Source organism: Perca fluviatilis, chromosome 23 (assembly GCF_010015445.1).
Source record: "Perca fluviatilis chromosome 23, GENO_Pfluv_1.0, whole genome shotgun sequence".
Lineage (NCBI taxonomy): Eukaryota > Metazoa > Chordata > Actinopteri > Perciformes > Percidae > Perca > Perca fluviatilis.
This window is the reverse complement of record NC_053134.1, coordinates 21,717,253-21,737,677: the sequence shown is the minus strand read 5'-3', so window position 1 is coordinate 21,737,677 and position 20,425 is coordinate 21,717,253. Positions and strand designations below refer to the sequence as shown.

The window sequence follows — 20,425 nt, the reverse complement described above, 5'->3', positions numbered from 1 at the left end:
CAACAAGTTCGTGGGAAGACAACACAAGGATTAATTAGTCGTTTTGGTGCCTAAACGTAACTGTCGTCGTGGCATGACAGTCACCTTTTGTAGGCTAAAACTGCAATGGCCGCTGAAGGTGACATGAAGGGGGAAAGCAGCCAGTGGACCAAACGACTGTGAGGCCAAGGAAGGGGGACTCAAAATATTTTTAAACTTAAAATTAGAGCTTGGTTGATATGGAGGAAATCAAATGCCACAATGTTTTTGACCAAATACCTCGATATCGATATTGCGGCGATATTGTAGGGTTGACTATTGGTACTTCCAAAATATTTACACAATTAGATTTTAGATAAATGATCATCAGTAACATGGAAAAAATTACTAAGTGGGTAAAGGCAAATAATAGGATAGCTAGAACAGTCTGGTAAGTTCAGAAAAAAAAACAGGAACAGACAGCATGTGTTATATTACGATATCCAAAATTTAAGACGATATCTAGCCTCAAATAGATATCAATATAATATTGATATATTGGCCAGCCCTACTTAAAATGTAATTTTTTGTCCTGTTTGCTTTGTGAATTATTGTACTACTTACAACTATTTTAAGTGTATATCATTATATTATTTGCAATACACAGCGTGGTATTTAATTATATTTTATGGGGGATCAACCCTCAGATGGGGTAGGTCCTGACCCCTCCGACCCCCCTGCGAGTTCTGCCTATGCAACCACACTCACCATCAAACCTCTGCCTAAAGAACTGACAATTGAAAAGCATAACTTATTGTTGAAGGAGAAACTTTCAGACATACATTTTTTCCCTTTCTTATCCTTTGGAATGCGCCTTGATCATCGAGCTTAAACATGACTCAGAATCCACAATTTCTTTCTTTTGGCACATTTCCCCCCCTTCTTTTATTATCATCATTCAAACTTCATATTGATACATTTTCTTTCTTTTCCACAAGCAAATAATGAACTGTCCTTACCAGATGGCGTACAAGGATTGACAGCAGAGCAAAAAAATAAAAGGTAAAAAAATTCACAATCACTTAACTGTTCCGAGCGGGACTCAGCGGTCACAAAAAAAACGTATGGCTACAAACCAAAGGAAGCCAAACTGGATGACAGCTAAGCTCTTATACACCAGCTGATGCAATTACTGCCTCAGTCAGCTGATTGTCAAAAGGCTGTGACGATATGCCACGTACCAAGATCAATTAACAAACTTCTAGTTTACGCTCAGTATCAATGTTTTTATGCACAATTCATCAAAATAAAAGTTGATATCAAAATCTAAATGTTGGCTCCAACAGTTGTCCTTTAAGCCGTTCTTGTGTTTTTCTGTGTTACTGGCTGCTTAGACTGGTTACAGAATGTACGGTTACAAGGTAACTTCAGTTCTCTGAGTGAAGAGACTATCTCTCCACAGAGTTACATATTCCATATGTACGGTGGAACTGCCCCAGTGGGTCACTTTATACAGTATATACATATGGAATATTTAACTCTGTGGAGAGTCTTGATGCAATAAAGAAACGCTGTTTTTGCACTGTGACCTGTGGCAGAGAAAGACATGATTTTACTTAAAGGAGCCCTGCCACACAAAACCATTTTTACTTGTATATTTTGAAATATGTCAGGTCCCTATGTGTTTGTGTTATGTCGTGAATGTGAAAATGAACTGCTACCTCCTCTGTCAGCTCTAGCCACAAAGAAATAAGCGGAGAAATCAGGCCACTTACAAAAGCTGGTCAGTCTGACGTGGTGTTGCCTGACCTCATTACTATTCATGAGCTTGCCCAGTTGGGCTGGGTAAAGGATGCTGATAGCCAGGCTCTCATTGGCTAGCTGTTAGCCAATCAGAGTCAAGCAGCTTAGCTCGTTGAATAATGGCTGATTCTTCCTGCAGACTTTCTATACCACGCTAGAATGGCTTGAAACAAGGTAACCAATTTTTCCACAAAAAATGTTACAGAGTCCATGGTAGAACTTGAAACAAAGTAATGAAATACGTGCGGCAGGGCACCTTTAAGAATATACTTTTTCTATGTGAGTCTGTATATTTGATCATTTTAACATCAAAATATGATCATTATTACTTTGTAGAAGTTGTAAATATGAGTGACAGGACAGGTGCTGAGTTGTTGTCTGTAAACACATTTGCTTGCAGCTGAAACTCTCACTAAAATGCTGGGTAATGCCTGATGACAGTTGGATGTTTCAGTGATGGTGTCAGCTTCTAACCACTAGAGGGCAACATAACTGAGGAGATTCACGGGATCCCTTGGATTGTTGTGGATCTGCCAGCATTACAAAGAGCCATAGCAAATAGCCAGAGGTCCCTGATAGTCAGTGGTGGAGAAGTATTCAGATCCTTTACTTAAGTAAAAAGTACTAATACCACACTGTAACAAATACTCAGTTACAAGTAAAAGTCCTGCATTGAAAATGTTACTTGAGTAAAAGTATGCAAGTATCATCCGGAAAATGTACTTAAAATTATAAAAAGTAAAAGCACTCAATGCAGAAAAATCCTCACATTTTAGAAAATGGAAACGATCCAAACTGTTCTGTGTTTAATCATTTCAGCCGTAAGTGTAGGCCTATGCACTGTTGGGTAGTTACATTTATAATAAAACATTGTATTTTAAAATGTGTGTTTTGTGTGCAAAAATCTTAATTTGTCAAGTAATAATTAAAGCTGTCAGAGTAATGTATATTGAGTATATTTCTCTCTAAAATGTACCGGAGTAGAAGTAGAAAGTGGCATGAAAAGAAAAGACTCAAGAAAAGTACAAGTACCTCAAATTTGTGCTTAAGTACAGTACTTGAGTAAATGTACTTAGTTACATTCCACCACTGCTGATAGTAGATGCAACAAAATCCCCCTACGATCATGTATGATTCAGTGTCACCTTTCATTGTGAAAACTGATAAATGCTATATAATATATAATATAATGTTATATTCACAGTTGGAGGTTGGATAAATTGTATGAGAAGAATAAAACAAAGTTGAAACAAAGTAAAAGTTTAAAATAAATGTCTCCCAATCAGTCTTCTGATTGTTATCCTTTGCACAGGGTTTGATCTCGGGGGTCAAGTGGCCATCGGCTTCTCCCACTGGAAGAGTCCTTTCCCAGCGAGCGGCCAGAATCTCCCCAGTCCGGACTGCGTTCACTCTGAGGCCTCCACCGTCCCGCCCATCAGCGAGTATCTGGAGCCGGTGTCCTGCCCGGCATCGCTGTCCATCACCCCGCTGCCCACCTGCAGCGCCAGCCAGGAGACGCTCTGCGACAGCAGCACGAGTACGTAGACTGCAGTGCAGTACCAGCCCTCAGTTTACTGGAGCAGCAAATAGACATTTAAATGACTAAAATACTTTTCAGATCAGCTCTGACCTGGTCGATATGATTAATGTTGTCAGGGGAGCTCTTGGCAGAGACAATATAGACATAGGTGTTTGAACAGTTTGGGAGCTGCACCAAGCGGTAGAAAGAAAATATGACAGGTTGCAGCATTGTTTTATAATAATAATGATATTAATAAACTGTATTTATATATTTTATTATATATACAGTATCTCACCAAAGTGAGTACACCCCTCACATTTTAGTAAATATTTCATTATATCTTTTAATGAGACAACACTGAAGAAATGACACTTTGCTACAATGTAAAGTATTAAGTGTACAGCTTGTATAACAGTATAAATGTGCAATCCCCTCAAAATAACACAATATACAGCCATTAATGTCTAAACCGCTGGCAACAAAAGTCAGTACACCCCTATGTTAAATTCCCAGAGAGGCAGGCAGATTTTTATTTTTAAAGGCCAGTTATTTCATGGATCCAGGATACTATGCATCCTGATAAAGTTCCCTTGGCCTTTGGAATTAAAATAGCCCCACATCATCACATACCCTTCACCATACCTAGAGATTGGCATGGGGTAGATTCCATAAAATTATCTGTCAATGCAAATCAAACTAGCTATTAGGCTAACTGACATTAAACCATGCCAATCTCTAGGTATGGTGAAGGGTATGTGATGATGTGGGGCCAATTTAATCCAAAGGCCAAAGAGATGCAATATCCTGATACTATGCATCCTGATAAAGAGATGATAGAGAGATGATTTAAAAGATATAATGAAATATTTACTAAAATGTGAGGGGTGTACTCACTTTTGTGAGATACTGTATATATATATATATATATATATATATATATATATATAATATATAATTATATGTATTTATATATATATATATATATATATATATATATATATATATATAATACATATACTTATAATGAAATTAATTTACAAAGGGATCTCTTCAGGGCCAGCACAGACAGGAGTAATGATTACAGTGACCAATAAATAGTTCAACCTAAGTCTGCTCGATTATGTAAAAAAATTACAATTATTCTGGTCAATATTGAAATCACATTGTTTTTGTGATCGTTAGGAGCCGAAATCGAAATCGCTATTAAAATTCAATTAATTGCACAGCCCTATTTTAACTCACACATGCCCAATTTTCGTATGGTTTTAGAGAAGACTTGAAAAAATATGAGCCTATCCTTTAATACCAACTTGTTAATAAGTGTGTGGTGCGGTGTCTGCCCTTGAGTCTCCATCAAAAAGGTACAAACTGCGACTGTCATCGGTGCCAACTGTCAGTGTTGTGGGCTACAGCAACACTGACACAGCCAGCCCTTTTTTCTGATTGGCCGCTGACAGAGCAGTTTAACCTCTGATTGGCTGCCAGGGAAGACTGTAAAGAATGCCAATGAACAGCACGCGCCTCTCTCTCTCTCTCTCTCTCTCTCTCTCTCTCTCTCTCTGTCTCTGTCTCTCACTGTAAACATCCTGCTCATGCTTGTGTGTTTTTTTCCTCCAGAGAAGATCTTTGACAGTTTTTTTTTGTGAGCTCTGGCCGTAGCATCTATACTATGACAGATCCGTCTGTGTGGGAGAATGTGTGTGTGTGTTTGCGTGTATGGTGATGTCAGAGCGACCTATGCGGTGATGAGAAGGAAGGAGTAAGAAAAGTGGGGATGCTGGTTTCCCTCGTGGGACGTCGTGTTTGTTTGCTTTCCTCAGCGAGGTCATTTGCATGCTGGGGCTGGCGAGGGGGAGGAGGGCTGACCGCTGTGTGTGTGTGCGTGCGTGTGTGTTTGCATGTGTGTGTGTGTGTGTGTATGGGGGGGGAAAAATCTTCTGGCTGCTTTGGCGTCTGCTGCGGCTCTGCTGGGAAGCCCCCCCTCTCTCCCTCTCTTCCCCTCTGAGGGGTGAAGCTGCCTCTCTACCTCTCTTCACCTTCACACGGTGAGTGTTGTCAAGTTGTCTTGAAGCAAAGGCAGCTTCTTCACCAGAGTGGATGCTCCTCTTTTTTTGTTGCTGCAGTGCTCTCTCTCATGTGTTGCTGTGCCCTACTCACACTCCTCTTCACGCTGCTTCATCTCTTTCCTGTGACCATGTAAGCATTTGACCTTCACACATACACACACTCATTTTGTCTCCGAGCTGTCCCCTGTTCTCTTTGGATCACAGATGTAAATTTTTTTCATACACCCTACTTTCTCATCTTCTGTGCAGCATCAGTTGTAAGACACAGAAATGGGTCATGCCTCTGTGAGAAGTGTGTGTGCGCGTGTGTGTGTGTGTGTGTGTGTGTATGTGTGTGTGTGGCAGGTTGTCAGCCTGTGCAAATCTCCACTGCTTTCCGTCAGGGAGAACATACCCCCCCCAACACACACACACACACACACACACACACACACACACACACACACACACACACACACACACACACGCACTCCCTGTCCACCGTAGGGCATGATGGGAGCATCCAGGTGGAACGAACCATTCCTCCTCACAAATGACTGACACCCGATCCCCTCTGCAACACATCACACATCCCCACCACCTCCCATTCTTCTTCCCTTTTCCTTCTGCAATCTTTTATTCTCTTCACAGTGTGAGCTGTCATCTCCCGGCTGGGTTGTATTATGCAAGGAACTATGTTGTGTGCGTGTGTTGTTTTTTTTGTCTAAAAGGGCAAAGATAACAATTAATGGGACTTAAAGGTCCCATATAATGCAAATTTTCTGCGTGATATTTGTATTTGGGGTTTCTACTACAACATGTTTTCATGCTTTAATGTCCAAAAAAACACTTTATTTTTCTCATACTGTCTGTCTGAATATCCCAGTATTCTCCCTCAGTCTGAAACGCTCCGTTTTAGCGCCTGTCTCTTTAAGCCCCCCTCCTGAACAAGCAAAGTCTGCTCTGATTGGTCAGTGTTTTCCGGGTCTTCTACAGCAGTGCTCATTGAGTCTGCTCCATCATTGCAGCCGGGGAATGACTGTAACTGCACTGTTGCGGCACTTTCTACTTATACATAGCATAGTGATGACATCACAACTGTACGGAAGACCTGATGCTTCATTTAAAGGAACAGTTTCCGAATCATGCTCTGTGCATTTCTCTGTGGATTGACCGTTTTGATACTTTCATAGTATTTATAAAGTACCTCGACCTGCTGTACAATAAAGAAGACATGGAAATCTAATTTTTAACGACATGGGACCTTTAAATAAGCAAATCAAGTAGTTGTTCATACAAGCCACTTTGGTATGGTTATGGTCCCGTGTCTACTATAGATTTAAGACAATGTCTAGACGCGCTTGGTCGGGACTATTGGCGTCACTTTTTGGCGCTCTGGATCGGGACTATTGGCACAAAACGGGACAGTTAGGTTTAGGAAAAGATCGTGGGTGGGGTAACTAAATGTACGTTTCAGTGATGCGCAGGACAAGCACGGGACACGAACCCCTGAGTGAAAGTCCTGTGTTGTTTGACCCATCCCAACCAACTTCATTACGCTGACTGTATCGTTAACTATTTGTTAGCTACCACCTCTAATTACACTTTGAAGCACTGTTCATGTACAGCCTTTAAGTTGTGCATATTTCCTGAAATCGTAGAGACTAGCCATGGTTTCAATTTTGTTGAGGAGAGCGCCTGGGGAAAAAAAGGCAATGTCATATCAAATAGCTAATGAAACACCTCAAGTTGTATTTACCATACCTGAGTTCTGAAGAGAAGTAAAACTGTCCCATGTGCTGCCAAAGCCTCAGTACCATGTGAGCTGAGTTGTGGCTCGGGTTACAGACGTACCATAGGGCCATAAAGATTTGATGGTCACATTGTTTGACTGGCCGCTGTCTCGGCACAGCAGCATGGTGTAGTCTGAGATGTGGTGTGTCAGTCCTTTGAGAGCCAATATTTATAGTAAGCAATTCTCTCTCTTTTTAATGAGACCGGCGTTGGAGTGCTGTGTGTGCTGAGGAAATGTGTCGGCGAGGTACAGGGAGATGAAGCTAACAAGTCAGGGCTGTTGATCCCCATAGTCATTACATGTGTCATTCCATGAAACCGGTACAATTTGGACTTTGACATTTTTAGATTTTTTCCCCAAAATGTATTACTTTTCTAGCCTGACAAGCCAGAGCCACATCAAGATGTTGGGTCTGGGAACTCACCATTGACAGGGCTCAATCCGAGGGGCGGGATAAACGGTTGTCTTTCAGATTCTCTCTGCACGTAATAGGATAGCGCTACAACCAGGCTGAGCAACGTAGAAGGTAGCGGAGCTAGTTGATAGATTAAACTTTTGCTCTATACACGATGTGATTGGCCTGACCAGATTTTGGGTTTTCCAGCTCGCAAGTCATCAGAGAGTGCCTAGCTGGCTGCAAAATAATTTTGCTATAATATTACTTTTCTGAACACCGTACAACATTAGGGCATATTTATGGATATCATGAAACATGTTTCTTTGTCAAGGTTGTTGATGTGTTTTCATCTTTTGTACTGTATGTGTAATTGTTGTCTAACTTTTCTCTTTTTTCCTTTTTTTTTTGAATTTCAGTGTTTTGTCTGATAAAAAAGTTGTATGGTATGATATTGTGTCGTATATACAGTATAACTTCCAGAAAAACACATTTTCCCACCCCATACATCAAATCCACATTATTATTTGTCATTATCTTATGATATGGGCAATATTAGTCTTCAACCTCGTTATGGACACTAATGAAGCTCTCTGAATATGATTATAAAATGTATTTGTGATGAAATCAACATTATTCTATTAATCAGCTGGCCCTCACACTAATTCAATAATTGCAAATATAAATTTGACATAATATCTCACACTTTTGCTTTATGCTAAAACTGAAATGGGCACTGTATTTGTAACAGCGACCTCATCATTTTTGATCAAAGATGTGGTTAATTTTTTATTTATTTATAAAAATGTAGGTGTAACAGGGTTGAGACTAGGGTAACGGGGTTGAAGATGGTAACGTATACAGGGTTCCCCCCAGAAAAGTGGTTTAGCCCGGTGGTAAGTGTCTTTTTTTGACAAGGGCCCGGTTTGGGCCAGTCACAGAGCATTAATGTAGAGCCCTATAGTTTCTGTGAGAACAGAATCATGGAAGGAACCGTGAAATTGAGAATAAAAAAAAGCTATGAGACAGATTTTATAGGTCCCTACATTAAAGGTGCAGAAAGTGATTCTGTGCAAACATTTTTGATATTTGAACCCAACTGCAGAACAAATACAACCCCCCCCCCTTCAGAAGCTCCGTCCCCCAGATTCAGGGACAGAAAACTATTGGCCGGTCGGCACAATTACATGCTGCCCCCACCCCCTACCAGCAGCTGCCTGTTGCCGATTGGCTGGAAAAGTGTATTGTGGCTCGTACACTCCTTTGTGATTGTTTTCCATTTACACAGTACACAGTATTAACACTGGATTTTTTTCCAACGCACACAGAAAATAGAGGGCTAGGTGACCATGAGGAGATATACACTGAATTTGACAAAAAGTGTATTGTATTAACATCAATTACTATACCTTTAAGTCAGTGCTAAAAGCTAACTGGAAATTTGAAAATATGACTACGCTTGCAATACACTGGGGTAAACCCTGGTATATGTATACTGTACATGTATGTGTAAGAAGTGTTCTTTGAATAAGTCTTTTAATTGCCAGGCTTTGTCTCATTAACATAGTACATTGCACCTTATTCAACTTTTGGAAACAAAAGAATTGCACTGGATGTGTTATCAGCTTAATCTCTGGATAATTCAGACTCATTCGCCCTGTCTGACCACTGCAGCTCCTGTTTAGATAGCTGAAGTGCAGCGACATGTTTACTACCACTGTGAGAGAAGAAACAGGACGCTGAGCACTGATTTTTCACTGGTTATGAAATTTATCACATTTCTATTAGCCGCATCCACGGGCTCCAATGTTCTCTAAAGCATCAGCGGCTGATTAAGAGCCGAGACGCTTCCCCAACCTTCTATCTCTGTCCCCGGTACTACGGCTCAGCAGAAAAATTAAGCTGAGTCACCTTTCATGTCACCAATGAAAATTCAGCATGCAGTAGACCTCTAAGACAGCCACCCACCTCTACTGAAGTCTTCCTGCTCCCAAGAGAACTGAGAAGTAAGAGATACAGACATATTTAGATGGATGATTTAGGCTGTTTTGCTAAGCTTTGAATAATTTCTCCCCCCCCCCCCAAAGGAGACAGTCTGGTTGACAGATAGACCCAATTAGCTTGTGTGTTCCTATGGAGAGTGTCGTTTTTAAGTTCTTTCAAGGTTAGTCCTTATTAAGGAGATAAAAGTTACTGAGCTATGTTGTTTTTGTGGGTCTCCGGTCTTTGACTTTCACACAGCTTTCCCTCTCACATTATCTGTCTTATGGGCTCTATTCCTGCTTTCTACTTTAGTTTTTACACTGCAGCAACAACCCAGGGAAACTTTTGGGGTAGTGTGAATGGTAGTCTCGCATTGCCAGACCTTCCTCCACGGCACTGCGGAGGAGGTCCTGGCTAGTCCACACAGCATTCTGGGATGGGAGAAAAATGTGCTCTGGTTTATTGGCATTTCTTTAAACCAATCACCATCGTCTTCGCCGCACGGAGAAACGGTGCCTCTGCAAAATAGCCTCGGGAAGGAACTTGTTTTGGTGGAACATGTGTATGTTCAAAGGTTGTTTTAGTCGTGCGAGAGAAAACTCAGATTGGACAGATATTCTAGCTAGCTGTCTGGATTTACCCTGCAGAGATCTGAGGAGCAGTTAACCATAGTCCTCACAAATCCGCTGGAGTTTAGAACGTCAACTCAAAGAAGGTAGCGGAAGGTAACAGACATCCGGCTGAAATGAAAGACATCCTGGAGAATTACCGGCGACATCGAAGCAATCCCAGAAGTGGAACGTCATGGATATAGAGTATGTGAATGGTTATTGGCTTTTATTGCTAAAATGGACTTTGACCCTAGCTAACAAAGAGTCAGACTTCTCCTATCTGAGTTAATTTGTTGCACAAAGCTTTCTAGTTATGTCCAGTCTTCACTGGAATTATTTTAGCAGGTGCTCTGGGCTAGCTGAGACATTTCCCAACAAAAAAAAACATGGCTGCCCATGCAAAATGTTTCAATACCGGTACCGATACCAATACCGTGACTTTGAAACCGGTTCCAAAACGGTACTTTTTTCGATACCAATTTGATATAATCCATTTAAACAACAAGAAATTACAACATTACACATTACGGCACAAATCTTTCTATTTATTTTTCAGCTCAGAGTATTTCCTGCCTGCCTCTACGACGTGTAACGTTAGACAGCCAATCAAAATCATCATTAGATCTTGGTAGAAGCATGCTGCATGCTTATTGGATCACTGACGCTGATGAGATTTACCCCTTAGGTATTGAAATTTGGTATTGAATTTTTCGATACTGAATACTAAGGAGGCAATTTGATCGGTGCCTAAAAAGTATTGAATTTGGTACCCAGCCCTAGGTTAAAGTAAGCTAAAGGGAGAGTGAATATTGGACTTATTTTTGCGAGGTAGCCAGAAGCATAACTTATTCAAATGAATGCTAATGTTGCTCTGTGTCTGCTGGATGTGTAAAAAAAACCTTTCTAAGGTAAACATCTGTCAATGTTGTATCTACAGCTTGTTGTGCTGCCACCCAGTGGCCAAATAATCTTCTTTGTCAAAGTAGTTCCTGAGTTTAAAAAGTGTCTCTTTACATTTGTAGGTGCATTTTAGTACTCTGAGTCAGACAGCTTCAACAGGGGGGGTCCTACGTGTTATTGTAGGTCCGGTTTAACTGTTACTGTATACAAAATATGTAGTGGGGTGGGGGGGACAGACAGGTCCCTGCTCTGTCTGTCTTTCAGGTAAGGAGTCTTTGGCCTCAAAAGCATTGAAGACCCCTGCTCCAGGTCATAAATTCTGCAGTTGTCAACCTGAAATGTTTGACCTACTTGTAGAACAGAAGTTTTTTACTCTAAAGAAGAAATCGATAAGGTGATCGGTTGCCTAAAATTTGGAACTATAGTTGGTGACACCCTAGAACCTACCCATGCTTAATGATCTGCTTAGAGTAGTTGACAGTAAGTTTGGGTGTGAAAGGGGTTTAAAAGTAATTTTTTACCGCTTAACCGTAGGGTTGGGCATCATTTGGATATTAACAATTCTGATTCCAATTCCGATTCTTCCTTTCGATTCCGGTTCTTATCGATTCTCGATTCCGATTCTTTGAGTGGTGGAGTTGAAACGGGTCACGTGCTTATTTCACAAATAAGAGGAACGTTTTATTTTGATTCAAAAGTGGATTGCAGTTTGACAGGGCTTTTTCAATGTAAAATAAAGCCACACTAGAGCACCGCTTACTGTGCTCCATGGCTGCAACACAACAAGCGCCTGGTCGCTACGGAAACCAGAACTTAAATTTGTAACCCGTGATCAGATTTGAAACCAAATCCTCCAAACGATTCCAATAAAGAAACGATTCCGATGGAATCGTAATTTTTAAAACGATTCCAAGTAGGAATCGGTTCTCGATGCCCAACCCTACTTAACCGCACTGTCCTTACATAATAAAACGACCATGATACATCATGGTTCATAGGTTGGCTGATCAAGACAACAACGCTGATAATACAGAAAAAAATTAGTTGCTTTCAGAGCTCACTGTGAGCTCTTTTTTTAAAACTTTGTTCTCTTTCTATTCTGTACTTTTTTTGTGTCGTTACTATAAGAGCAAGAAATATATCACAAAATGCAAGTGATACCAGAGGGTTACTTGCATTTAGAAAGGCTTCGAAAACATGAAGAAACAAAGTGTCATGGAAAAGTTCTCTGTGTCCTCTAGGAGTGAGTTTGTCTCTACATGGGTCTGAGCCCCAGCGGCGGAGCCCCCACCGACGCAGAGTCCCGCCGCAGCCCTCGGCCTCAGGCTACCAGGCAGCGGACAGACCTCTCGCCTTCCCCTCCACTGGGAAGGCAGACATCATGGAGGAATCCTCGTCTCAAGCCGCGGACTCCAGCACTCAAGACGACGTGCCTCCCCTCGGTGAGACCCAGCACCGCTCTATAGGGCTTTCACTTTTTTGTGGTACTGAAGCTTCCAGTTGTACGTGTGTGTGTGTGTGTGTGTGTGTGTGTGTTCTTGTTTAACTATATCCGTGGGGTCCAGTATACTTGTGGGGTCCCGACAGCTTTGTGGGGCCAAAATGCTGGACCCCACAAGTTTAAAGGGCTGTTTGAGGGTTAAGACTTGGTTTTAGGATTAGGGATAGAATTAGGTTATGGTTAGGCTGAGGGTAAGGGTTAAGGTTAGGCATTTAGTTGTGATGGTTAAGGTTAGGGTAGAGAATGCATTATGTCAATGACAGGTCCCCACAAAGATAGTGCCACGCACTTGTGCTTGTTAAGTGATATTGTGAAGACCTGCCGCATCCCACTGGTCCATGAGTTTGCGTATGTATTGTACTGCATTTGTAATATTTGTGTTCCTGTATAATTTTCTTCATGTGGACATAAATAAAAAAATGCATGTGTGTGTGTGTGTGTGTGTGTGTGAGAGAGAGAGAGAGAGACAGGGCAGTGTGTGATGTGAGCGCACTGGTTTTAACAGCGGTGTTGTGCTGGATGTGGTTGCAGGCTACGCCGGTAGCCATGATAACAATACATAAACTTGTTGAATATTTGGGTTAACATTCCAAGTCTTTTTCCAATACAACAGATATTACCATGCCAAACGTCTCTCTTTCGCTCCCTCTCTCACACGCACACACACATGCACACACAGGCACTCTTCTCAGAAGTTCATCAAAGGAAAGGAAAATACTGTGTTCCGCAGTCACATTGGATTAATCCTGAATCCTATATACCCTGCATAATGAAACGACAGAAACATTCCTATTGAGAGATTTTAACACACATTGTCGAATGTCGAATGTAAATTTACGACATCACCGCTAATGTTACAGCTCCCAGGTACGTTAGCTGGTCATCTTCTGCTTAAAAGGTTCCATGGCATGAAACTCATTTTATGAGGTTTTTTAACATTAATATGCGTTCCCCCAGCCTGCCTATGATACCCCAGTGGCTAGAAATGGTGATAGGTGTAAACCGAGCCCTGGGTATCCTGCTCTGCCTTTGAGAAAATGAAAGCTCAGATGGGCCGATCTGGAATCTTCTCCTTATGAGGTCATAAGGAGCAAGGTTACCTCCCCTTTCTCTGCTTTGCCCGCCCAGAGAATTTGGCCCACCCATGAGAGAGAGAGACATCATGGCTTTCAAACGAGCAAAGTGGCAGTTGGTCAAGGCCACACTCCCACCCTCCACCTTGCCCCCCACCCTCTCTCCTCAATAGCTACAGACACAGAAATGGCACATACTTAGGAAAGCTCATTGTGGGACTGGCTCTAGTGGCTGTAATTCTGTACCAAGGCTGAATTTCGGGAAAGAGACTTCCTTTATATAGACCACTAAGGTCAATATAAAAGCATCCAAAGAGCACCATGTCATGGGACCTTTAAAGGAAGTGATGCTTCACTTGCTAATGATGAACACAAAGAAAAACTACTAATACAGTAGCTCTCACTTGTTAAGAATCTATTCATCCTGATAAATGTGGAAAACACTCTCAAAACAATTCCATGACGTGCTTTGCATAGATACCTAGCCTGAATGTTAGAACAACAGGCAACAAATAAGTGAGGCGGGGTCTTGGAGAACCAACCTGTCTACTATTTAATAGCTCTGTCCACCTTTTGTGAAGTGCCTTGTGTTTTTCTGTCCAAATGGTGCCTGAGGCCTAGTCCACCTGTACATGGGTATGTTTTAAAATGTTGCTTTTTCTCTGTGTTTAAGCCTTTTCATCCACACAAACTGCGTTTTAGGTCACTAAAAAGACTTTCAGACACTTTGTTTTCAGTATTGTCGAGTTTTGGGCTTGAAACATCAGAGTGTGTGCCGTGAGCTTCTTTGTAAGGCGTCACATATGATGCAACATTTCGTGCAATGGTGGACATGGCCAAAATAGTGCTGGTTCTTAGCTTAATTGCCAACAGGACTTTTTACATGTTTACATGTATAAATGTACAGCTACTCTTTCACTACATTGAGGAACAGAAGTAACCAGATGTTCCACATAGCGTTCCATGTGCCATTGCAGCCACGTAGCCTGCCAGTAATAGCTTTTTTTCAGGCTTCTGATTGGCCAACATCTTCTTTTTTGCTTGATTGGCCAACATGGCTTCAGGGTAAGGGAGATATTTTTTTAAGTAGTGCTTTTATGGACAGGGAAGGGAAAACCACAGTTTACAAGAATACCCGTGTACGTGTGGACTAGGCCTTAGTTTAATGAAGTGACTGTATCCACTGCCTTGAAGTAGCATGCTCAGAAACCAAGTTTTACTTTTATATCATAACATAAAAACTACAATCAACATAAAACAGACACCAACTAAAATTTAAAACATTTATTAATATTTTTGGCTGGACCGTGGTCCGGCAGGGCCTGGAGCCAGCCCTTCAAATTCGAAATTTTGTTGCTCTGTTGCTGAGTCACTCTGTCACTGAGTGATGAAGTTCCACCATTGGTCAGAATGAGTGTGTTGGTTTTTCCCCATTGGCCATTGCCCTTTTAAACATGACATAGCAGGCAGGACATAGGCTTTTACCCCGCCAATCAATCAGCTCATTAACTCAGGGGAAAGGCTGCAGCGTGATGGTAAATATAACCCTGCAGCCTATTTAATACCTGGTTTTGGTTCCCATCCCTTAATGAATTGACATCCCTCTTTCATCGTGTTTCAGGCAGTCTTTTGTGATGTGTTCATCATGGTCATATCGCGATGGCGATGAAAATATGATTCATCGGTCAGCACTAATACAGATTGTTTGTTTGTTCATTGGTTTGCACCCAGATGAAAAGTACAGATGAACATTTAATATCTATATTTACATTATCGACACCATCGCTGACTATCTCTGTAACAATTTGGCCACAATTAAGCATATTGACCATATACAGTCCTGTCATATACTAGGGTTTTGACCTAGTCTTGTTATATGACCAATGGGTGAAATTACTATGTTTAATGTAAAAGGTGTTACCCACAGAGACTCTTCAACTGACTCTGCTGTTCCCATTAGCTTGTAGAAATTGTAAAAGATTGTATTAGTGACTTTTAGCTCATTTCTTACCTTACCTGGACCTACACTATTTTGTTTCTTTAGCCAGTTGACTAGCTGGTGAACAAAGTGGAGCATTAAGCAGCCAAAAAGACAGGTTTTTGTTCTAAGAAGTTGGTTGAGACCAAAACAGAGCTAAATGGAGAGTGAGTATTGGACTATTGGCCAGAAACATGACTTCAAATAGTTGCTAATGTTGCTCTGTGTCTTCTAGGTATACAAATATTCATTCAGCAGACTGGTACCCGTACAGCATCATTACTTACATCATTGCTAATCTTTCCTCCAGCTGTGAAGGATGTCAATGTGCTGCTTGAGAGAGAAATGTCTGAGGGCATCAGCAGCCCATCCAGAGACAACGACTCCACCCTGCTGAACCTGGGAAACAACAGCAGCATCCTCGACGACAACACAAAATCTGATTCTGGCCTCCCAGAGGTCAGTGGTGAAACTAAATCTCTGGGCTCCCTGAGGTCATTGCTGCTTTCATCCCAACTGAAGATATAAGCCAGTGTTGGACAGGAGTAGTTTATAGAGTGATGTGTGTAAAGGTAACACCCATTTATTCATCCATCCATGACAAACGATGGATGAGAAATGAGAAGTAATGTTAAAAAAAAGGTAGTAGACTCTAACCTCTTAATGGCCAGTTACTATTCATTCCTGATTCTCTCTCTGTTATCTGTCTGTCTGTCTGCCAGGGGAGGGGTAAGTCCAGCGGCCTGTGCTTCAGCGATGGAAAGAGTCGCATTGACTACATTCTGGTTTACAGAAAGTCCAGCTCGCAGTCCGAGAAGAGGGAGATATTTGAGCGGAACATGCGTGCAGAGGGCTTACAGATGGAAAAGGAGGTAAAGAACATTTACATTCACCACCCCGTGCCCCCCTTCTAGCCCTGCCCCAGATGCGATGGAGATTAGTTCTGCTACTAGAGTTAAAACTCTTGTGTGGACAGAGATCGTTTTTTGTCACAAAACGCCGCTTAAAAATGAAAAAAAAGGGTCTCGCTCAAGAGCACCTCAGCGGGGCAGAAGTTATAATCAAGTGGGCTCCACCCGAAGATTTGTCTTTCTGATTACGACAGGCCTCTATCACTGTGTTGATTTAAATTTTATTTTGCTCTCACTGCTCATTAAAGGGGTTTTTCACTTTCTGGCCAAATTGCTGAGCAAAAATAGCCACTGCTTTAAAAAAAAAAAAAAAAACTGATGACTGCAAATAAACACAAAGCTTGGTAGGTTCCTGTAGTGACAGATTATAAGCTTTGCTGTGGTTACAGCTGCAATCATAGTGTGAAACATGAGCAACATCAATAGCAATTTCTGTGAAGAAGCAATTTAATGCTCCGTCCTTTAATGCATGTAATCTCAATGGCCAGATTGCTGAATTTTAAAATGCCTGGAGCCTTTGTGCCCAGTCCGACAGCAGAGTGCTGTTAGGGCGTTCATCGGTGAGCCACCACTTATAGAGCCGAAACAAATGTGCTGATGACAATTTTCTTATTACTTATAATAAGAACTTAACTTATTTAGCAGTTCTCATTTCAAGTGTCACTTGAAAAAGTGGAAAATCTGGATGTATTGTGTGTGTGTGTGTGTGTGTGTGTGTGTGTGTGTGTGTGTGTGAACTTGATGCAGTAGCATCAAGGTCATCATTATCTAGAACATGCAGTTTGGGGGAAAAAATGGTTCTTGTCTCCTACAACAGACCATGTGTGTTTTTTGCGTGAGTCATTTTGTTATTTTTAGGTCTCTTTCCAGTTAGCTCCTGATTTATTGTTTTTTTTATTATATTTGACTGACTCATACTCTATCAGGAAGTATAAACAGGTGAGGAAGAGCAGAACCTAGCAAACATATTGACGCTCAATAGATGTTGATGGAGCTGCCTGCACCGAGATGATATTTTGTAATCCTCCCCTATTTTAACAATCTTATCTCTTTTTGCTGGAATTAAATTGCATGTCTGGTTTCTTTACAGGCCTCCATAACAAACAGCGACGTGCTTTTTCTGAAGATCCACGCGCCGTGGGATGTTCTCTGTCGCTACGCTGAGCTCATGAACATTCGCATGCCTTTTAGGTGAGTCAACAAACCTAACAGTGTCTTATAATGGGGGAAAAGAGCTCAAAAGGTAGTAAAAGTTTTCGTTTAAAGAAACCAAAGTTATTTTACATTCACTGGGCCTCACAAAAAGTCAGTTAAAAAACACAGCCCGATCTAGAAGAAATATGTGTCTTAATACCGCATTGCGTGTCTGTCCGTCTTTGTGGAAACAATGCCAATGTCAATTAGGATCCTTTGTTGTGGTGGACACATGTAGGATTTGATTTGTGAAGAAAGCAGAAGTGTTTTAATAAATCCCCCTTCCAATATTATAGATAGAGCCACTCAACCAGGCATGCCAAAACACTTTTTTATCAACTTCACTATTCAATGGAAAATAATCTCAGAATGAAATAGCACAACGTGGTGTCAACATAAAACACAGCGCTTTTAACCACAATCTTTTTCCTAAACTTAACTAGTCGCCTTGTAATACTTCTATTTTAGGTATACAATTAATATATGCTCTGGGTTATTGGTGAAGTAGATGGGGCGCGGGGTGCATTTTTTCCCCATCGGAGATAAAAAATAATTCAGCAAAGGCACATCCCCCCCTGGCAAATCGCACCCTGGACACGTGTGTTCCTTGGTCCAACACAGCCCTGTCTCAAAGTCTGCGTAGGGAGGGAGGAGGTCAGGGTGGATGAATCAAACAAACACAAACCCAGGCGAGCGCCGTTTGTGTCCCGCGTGAAGTCAATGTTCACTTCCTTTCACTTACGCACGTACCTTAAATACGGAACTTAACTTACGTCACGTATCGTGCATAGCCTCAACCTAAATTGTTTCCATAGTGCCGGCACGTAACTTTAACACATTACGCGCCGCCAGTCCGCCACCACCACGGAAGGTTGTGGTCATTTCACTTATTTCTGTGAGATCAGGTTGAAAAAAAACTGTTAAATACATTTCCTTCCTCATAAAATATTTTGTGATTATTTAAAATCCTGCATTGTTTAGATGCAAGTTTGCTAGCTCGCGGTTTTCTTCTTCATGGACTTTGTCGGTGCATTGCTGCGCTTCTTTGCATGTTACTGTTTTCGCCATTGCACCGTAGCACTACCAGTGGTTGAAGAAATCCAGTGGCTACCTGAATGTTTGTATTATAAGAAGTATTCACATGCTTATTATTAGCAGAAAACAATAGTTATGGTAAAAAAAAAAAAAACATGGTAAAAACTTAGACGTAGAACTGATACTTATATTATCCTCTGAAGTGTACTAAGTACTAAGGTTATTGTTCCTACATATTCCAGGAGGAAAATCTTTTACATGCACCGACGGCACAAGTTCATGAGCAGGTGAGTGTTCAGTCAAAGAGGCAGCACGAGATCAGCTGACGAGGCAAAACTCGGCTCTGGCAGCTTTAACAGAAACTTCACTTGCAGGATGGAAAAGCGCATCAACAAGTTTCGTGGCTGGCTTCCCCGCAAGCCCATGAAGTTTGACAGCGAAACTCTGCCTGACCTGGAGGAGAATGAGAGCTTCACCGCCCCCTTCAGTCGATCAAGGATACACCAGTGAGTTTTTTTTTTACGGAAGAGCCCTTTAAAAACTCATTCCTGAGAATTAGCCTTGAACTTTATCCAACACACACGCACACACACACACACACACGCACACACACACACACACACACACACACACAGAATACAACATCCACATTTTCCAAGAAATATCCTTCACAGCAGACGGATTTGTAATAATTGGTTCGTTTCACTGTAGTTTCATCATCCACAACAAAGACTCTTTTTTCAACAACGCCACCAGAAGTCGCATCGTCCACCACATCCTTCAGCGGGTCAAATACGAGGAGGGGAAAAATAAGATGGGTGAGTTTTCCAACAAGCACTGTGACACATTCTAGAAATACTGTATTTGAAATGTGAGGAAAATGGTGGCAGGAGAGAGAGCGTGCATTCAGCGTGTGCAGACTCTGAACACAGTGAGCTGTCGTCGTTAAAAAGTACTATTTTTTATTTAAAAAAATGTAAATGAGCAAATATTAAGAAGCTCTGTTTAAATCAGGTTATCTATATTGTATTTTCTTTGCCTTTCTTTGTCCCACTACACAACTTTTTGCTTCTAATCGTTTTTCCAGTCTTTTGGTTCAATAAAGGGCTTGCTAATAGTCGTTACCTGCTGGATCTGTCACTTTGTAAAAATAAAAGTTTGAATTTGAAGATGTCATTTGTTTGAATTAATTCAAGCGCAACCCATGTAGCCTTATCTTAAACTACTTTGTAGAATTAACATTGTTCTGTTCATTCACATCCAATGTCTCACTTTAGTGACAAGCTAACGTTTCTGGGGACAGTTGAATTTTACAAAATTCACAAATCAAACAGCTCTATAGTACTTTTATCCATGATGTTGATTGATTTCAAAATGGTTCCTCCCAATCTCATGATTATCTGTTCAGCACGGGTCGGTTGTTTTCTCCAATTTCCGTTAGCGAACACAACAAAAGCATAGCTAACTGCTCAGGCAGAAGAACATACAGTACAATGGTTCCAATATAAAGTGCTTTTTACAGACATTTACAAAGCAAACAGCTCTATAGTACTTTTACAAATAATTTTCTGTTGGCAAAGAGTACAATAGCAGAGCTAACGGTAAAAACAAAAGAACATCTAGAGTGTTAAATTCAAAATGGTTCCTCCCATTTTCTTGATTATCAGTTCAGCACGCTTCTGTCATTTTCTCCAATTTCCGTTTGCAAACACAACAATAGCA

General features: G+C 41.2%; 1 protein-coding gene across 4 annotated transcripts in view; it reads left to right on the top strand.

Annotated features, from left to right (window-relative positions):
- Nucleotides 1–20,425, top strand: part of LOC120553490 (anoctamin-4-like) — a 69,062-nt gene that overhangs the window by 15,594 nt on the left and 33,043 nt on the right. For 3 of the 4 annotated variants that reach the window (XM_039791971.1, XM_039791970.1, XM_039791972.1), the window contains exons 3-10: nt 3,074–3,298; nt 12,253–12,453; nt 15,874–16,022; nt 16,286–16,435; nt 17,565–17,665; nt 18,946–18,990; nt 19,078–19,209; nt 19,415–19,521. In XM_039791971.1, coding sequence (XP_039647905.1) covers nt 3,074–3,298; nt 12,253–12,453; nt 15,874–16,022; nt 16,286–16,435; nt 17,565–17,665; nt 18,946–18,990; nt 19,078–19,209; nt 19,415–19,521 — 1,110 coding nt within the window. Of the gene's footprint in view, nt 1–3,073; nt 3,299–4,886; nt 5,329–12,252; nt 12,454–15,873; nt 16,023–16,285; nt 16,436–17,564; nt 17,666–18,945; nt 18,991–19,077; nt 19,210–19,414; nt 19,522–20,425 lie in introns of those variants that run through there. The other variant, XM_039791973.1, reaches the window with a different exon arrangement.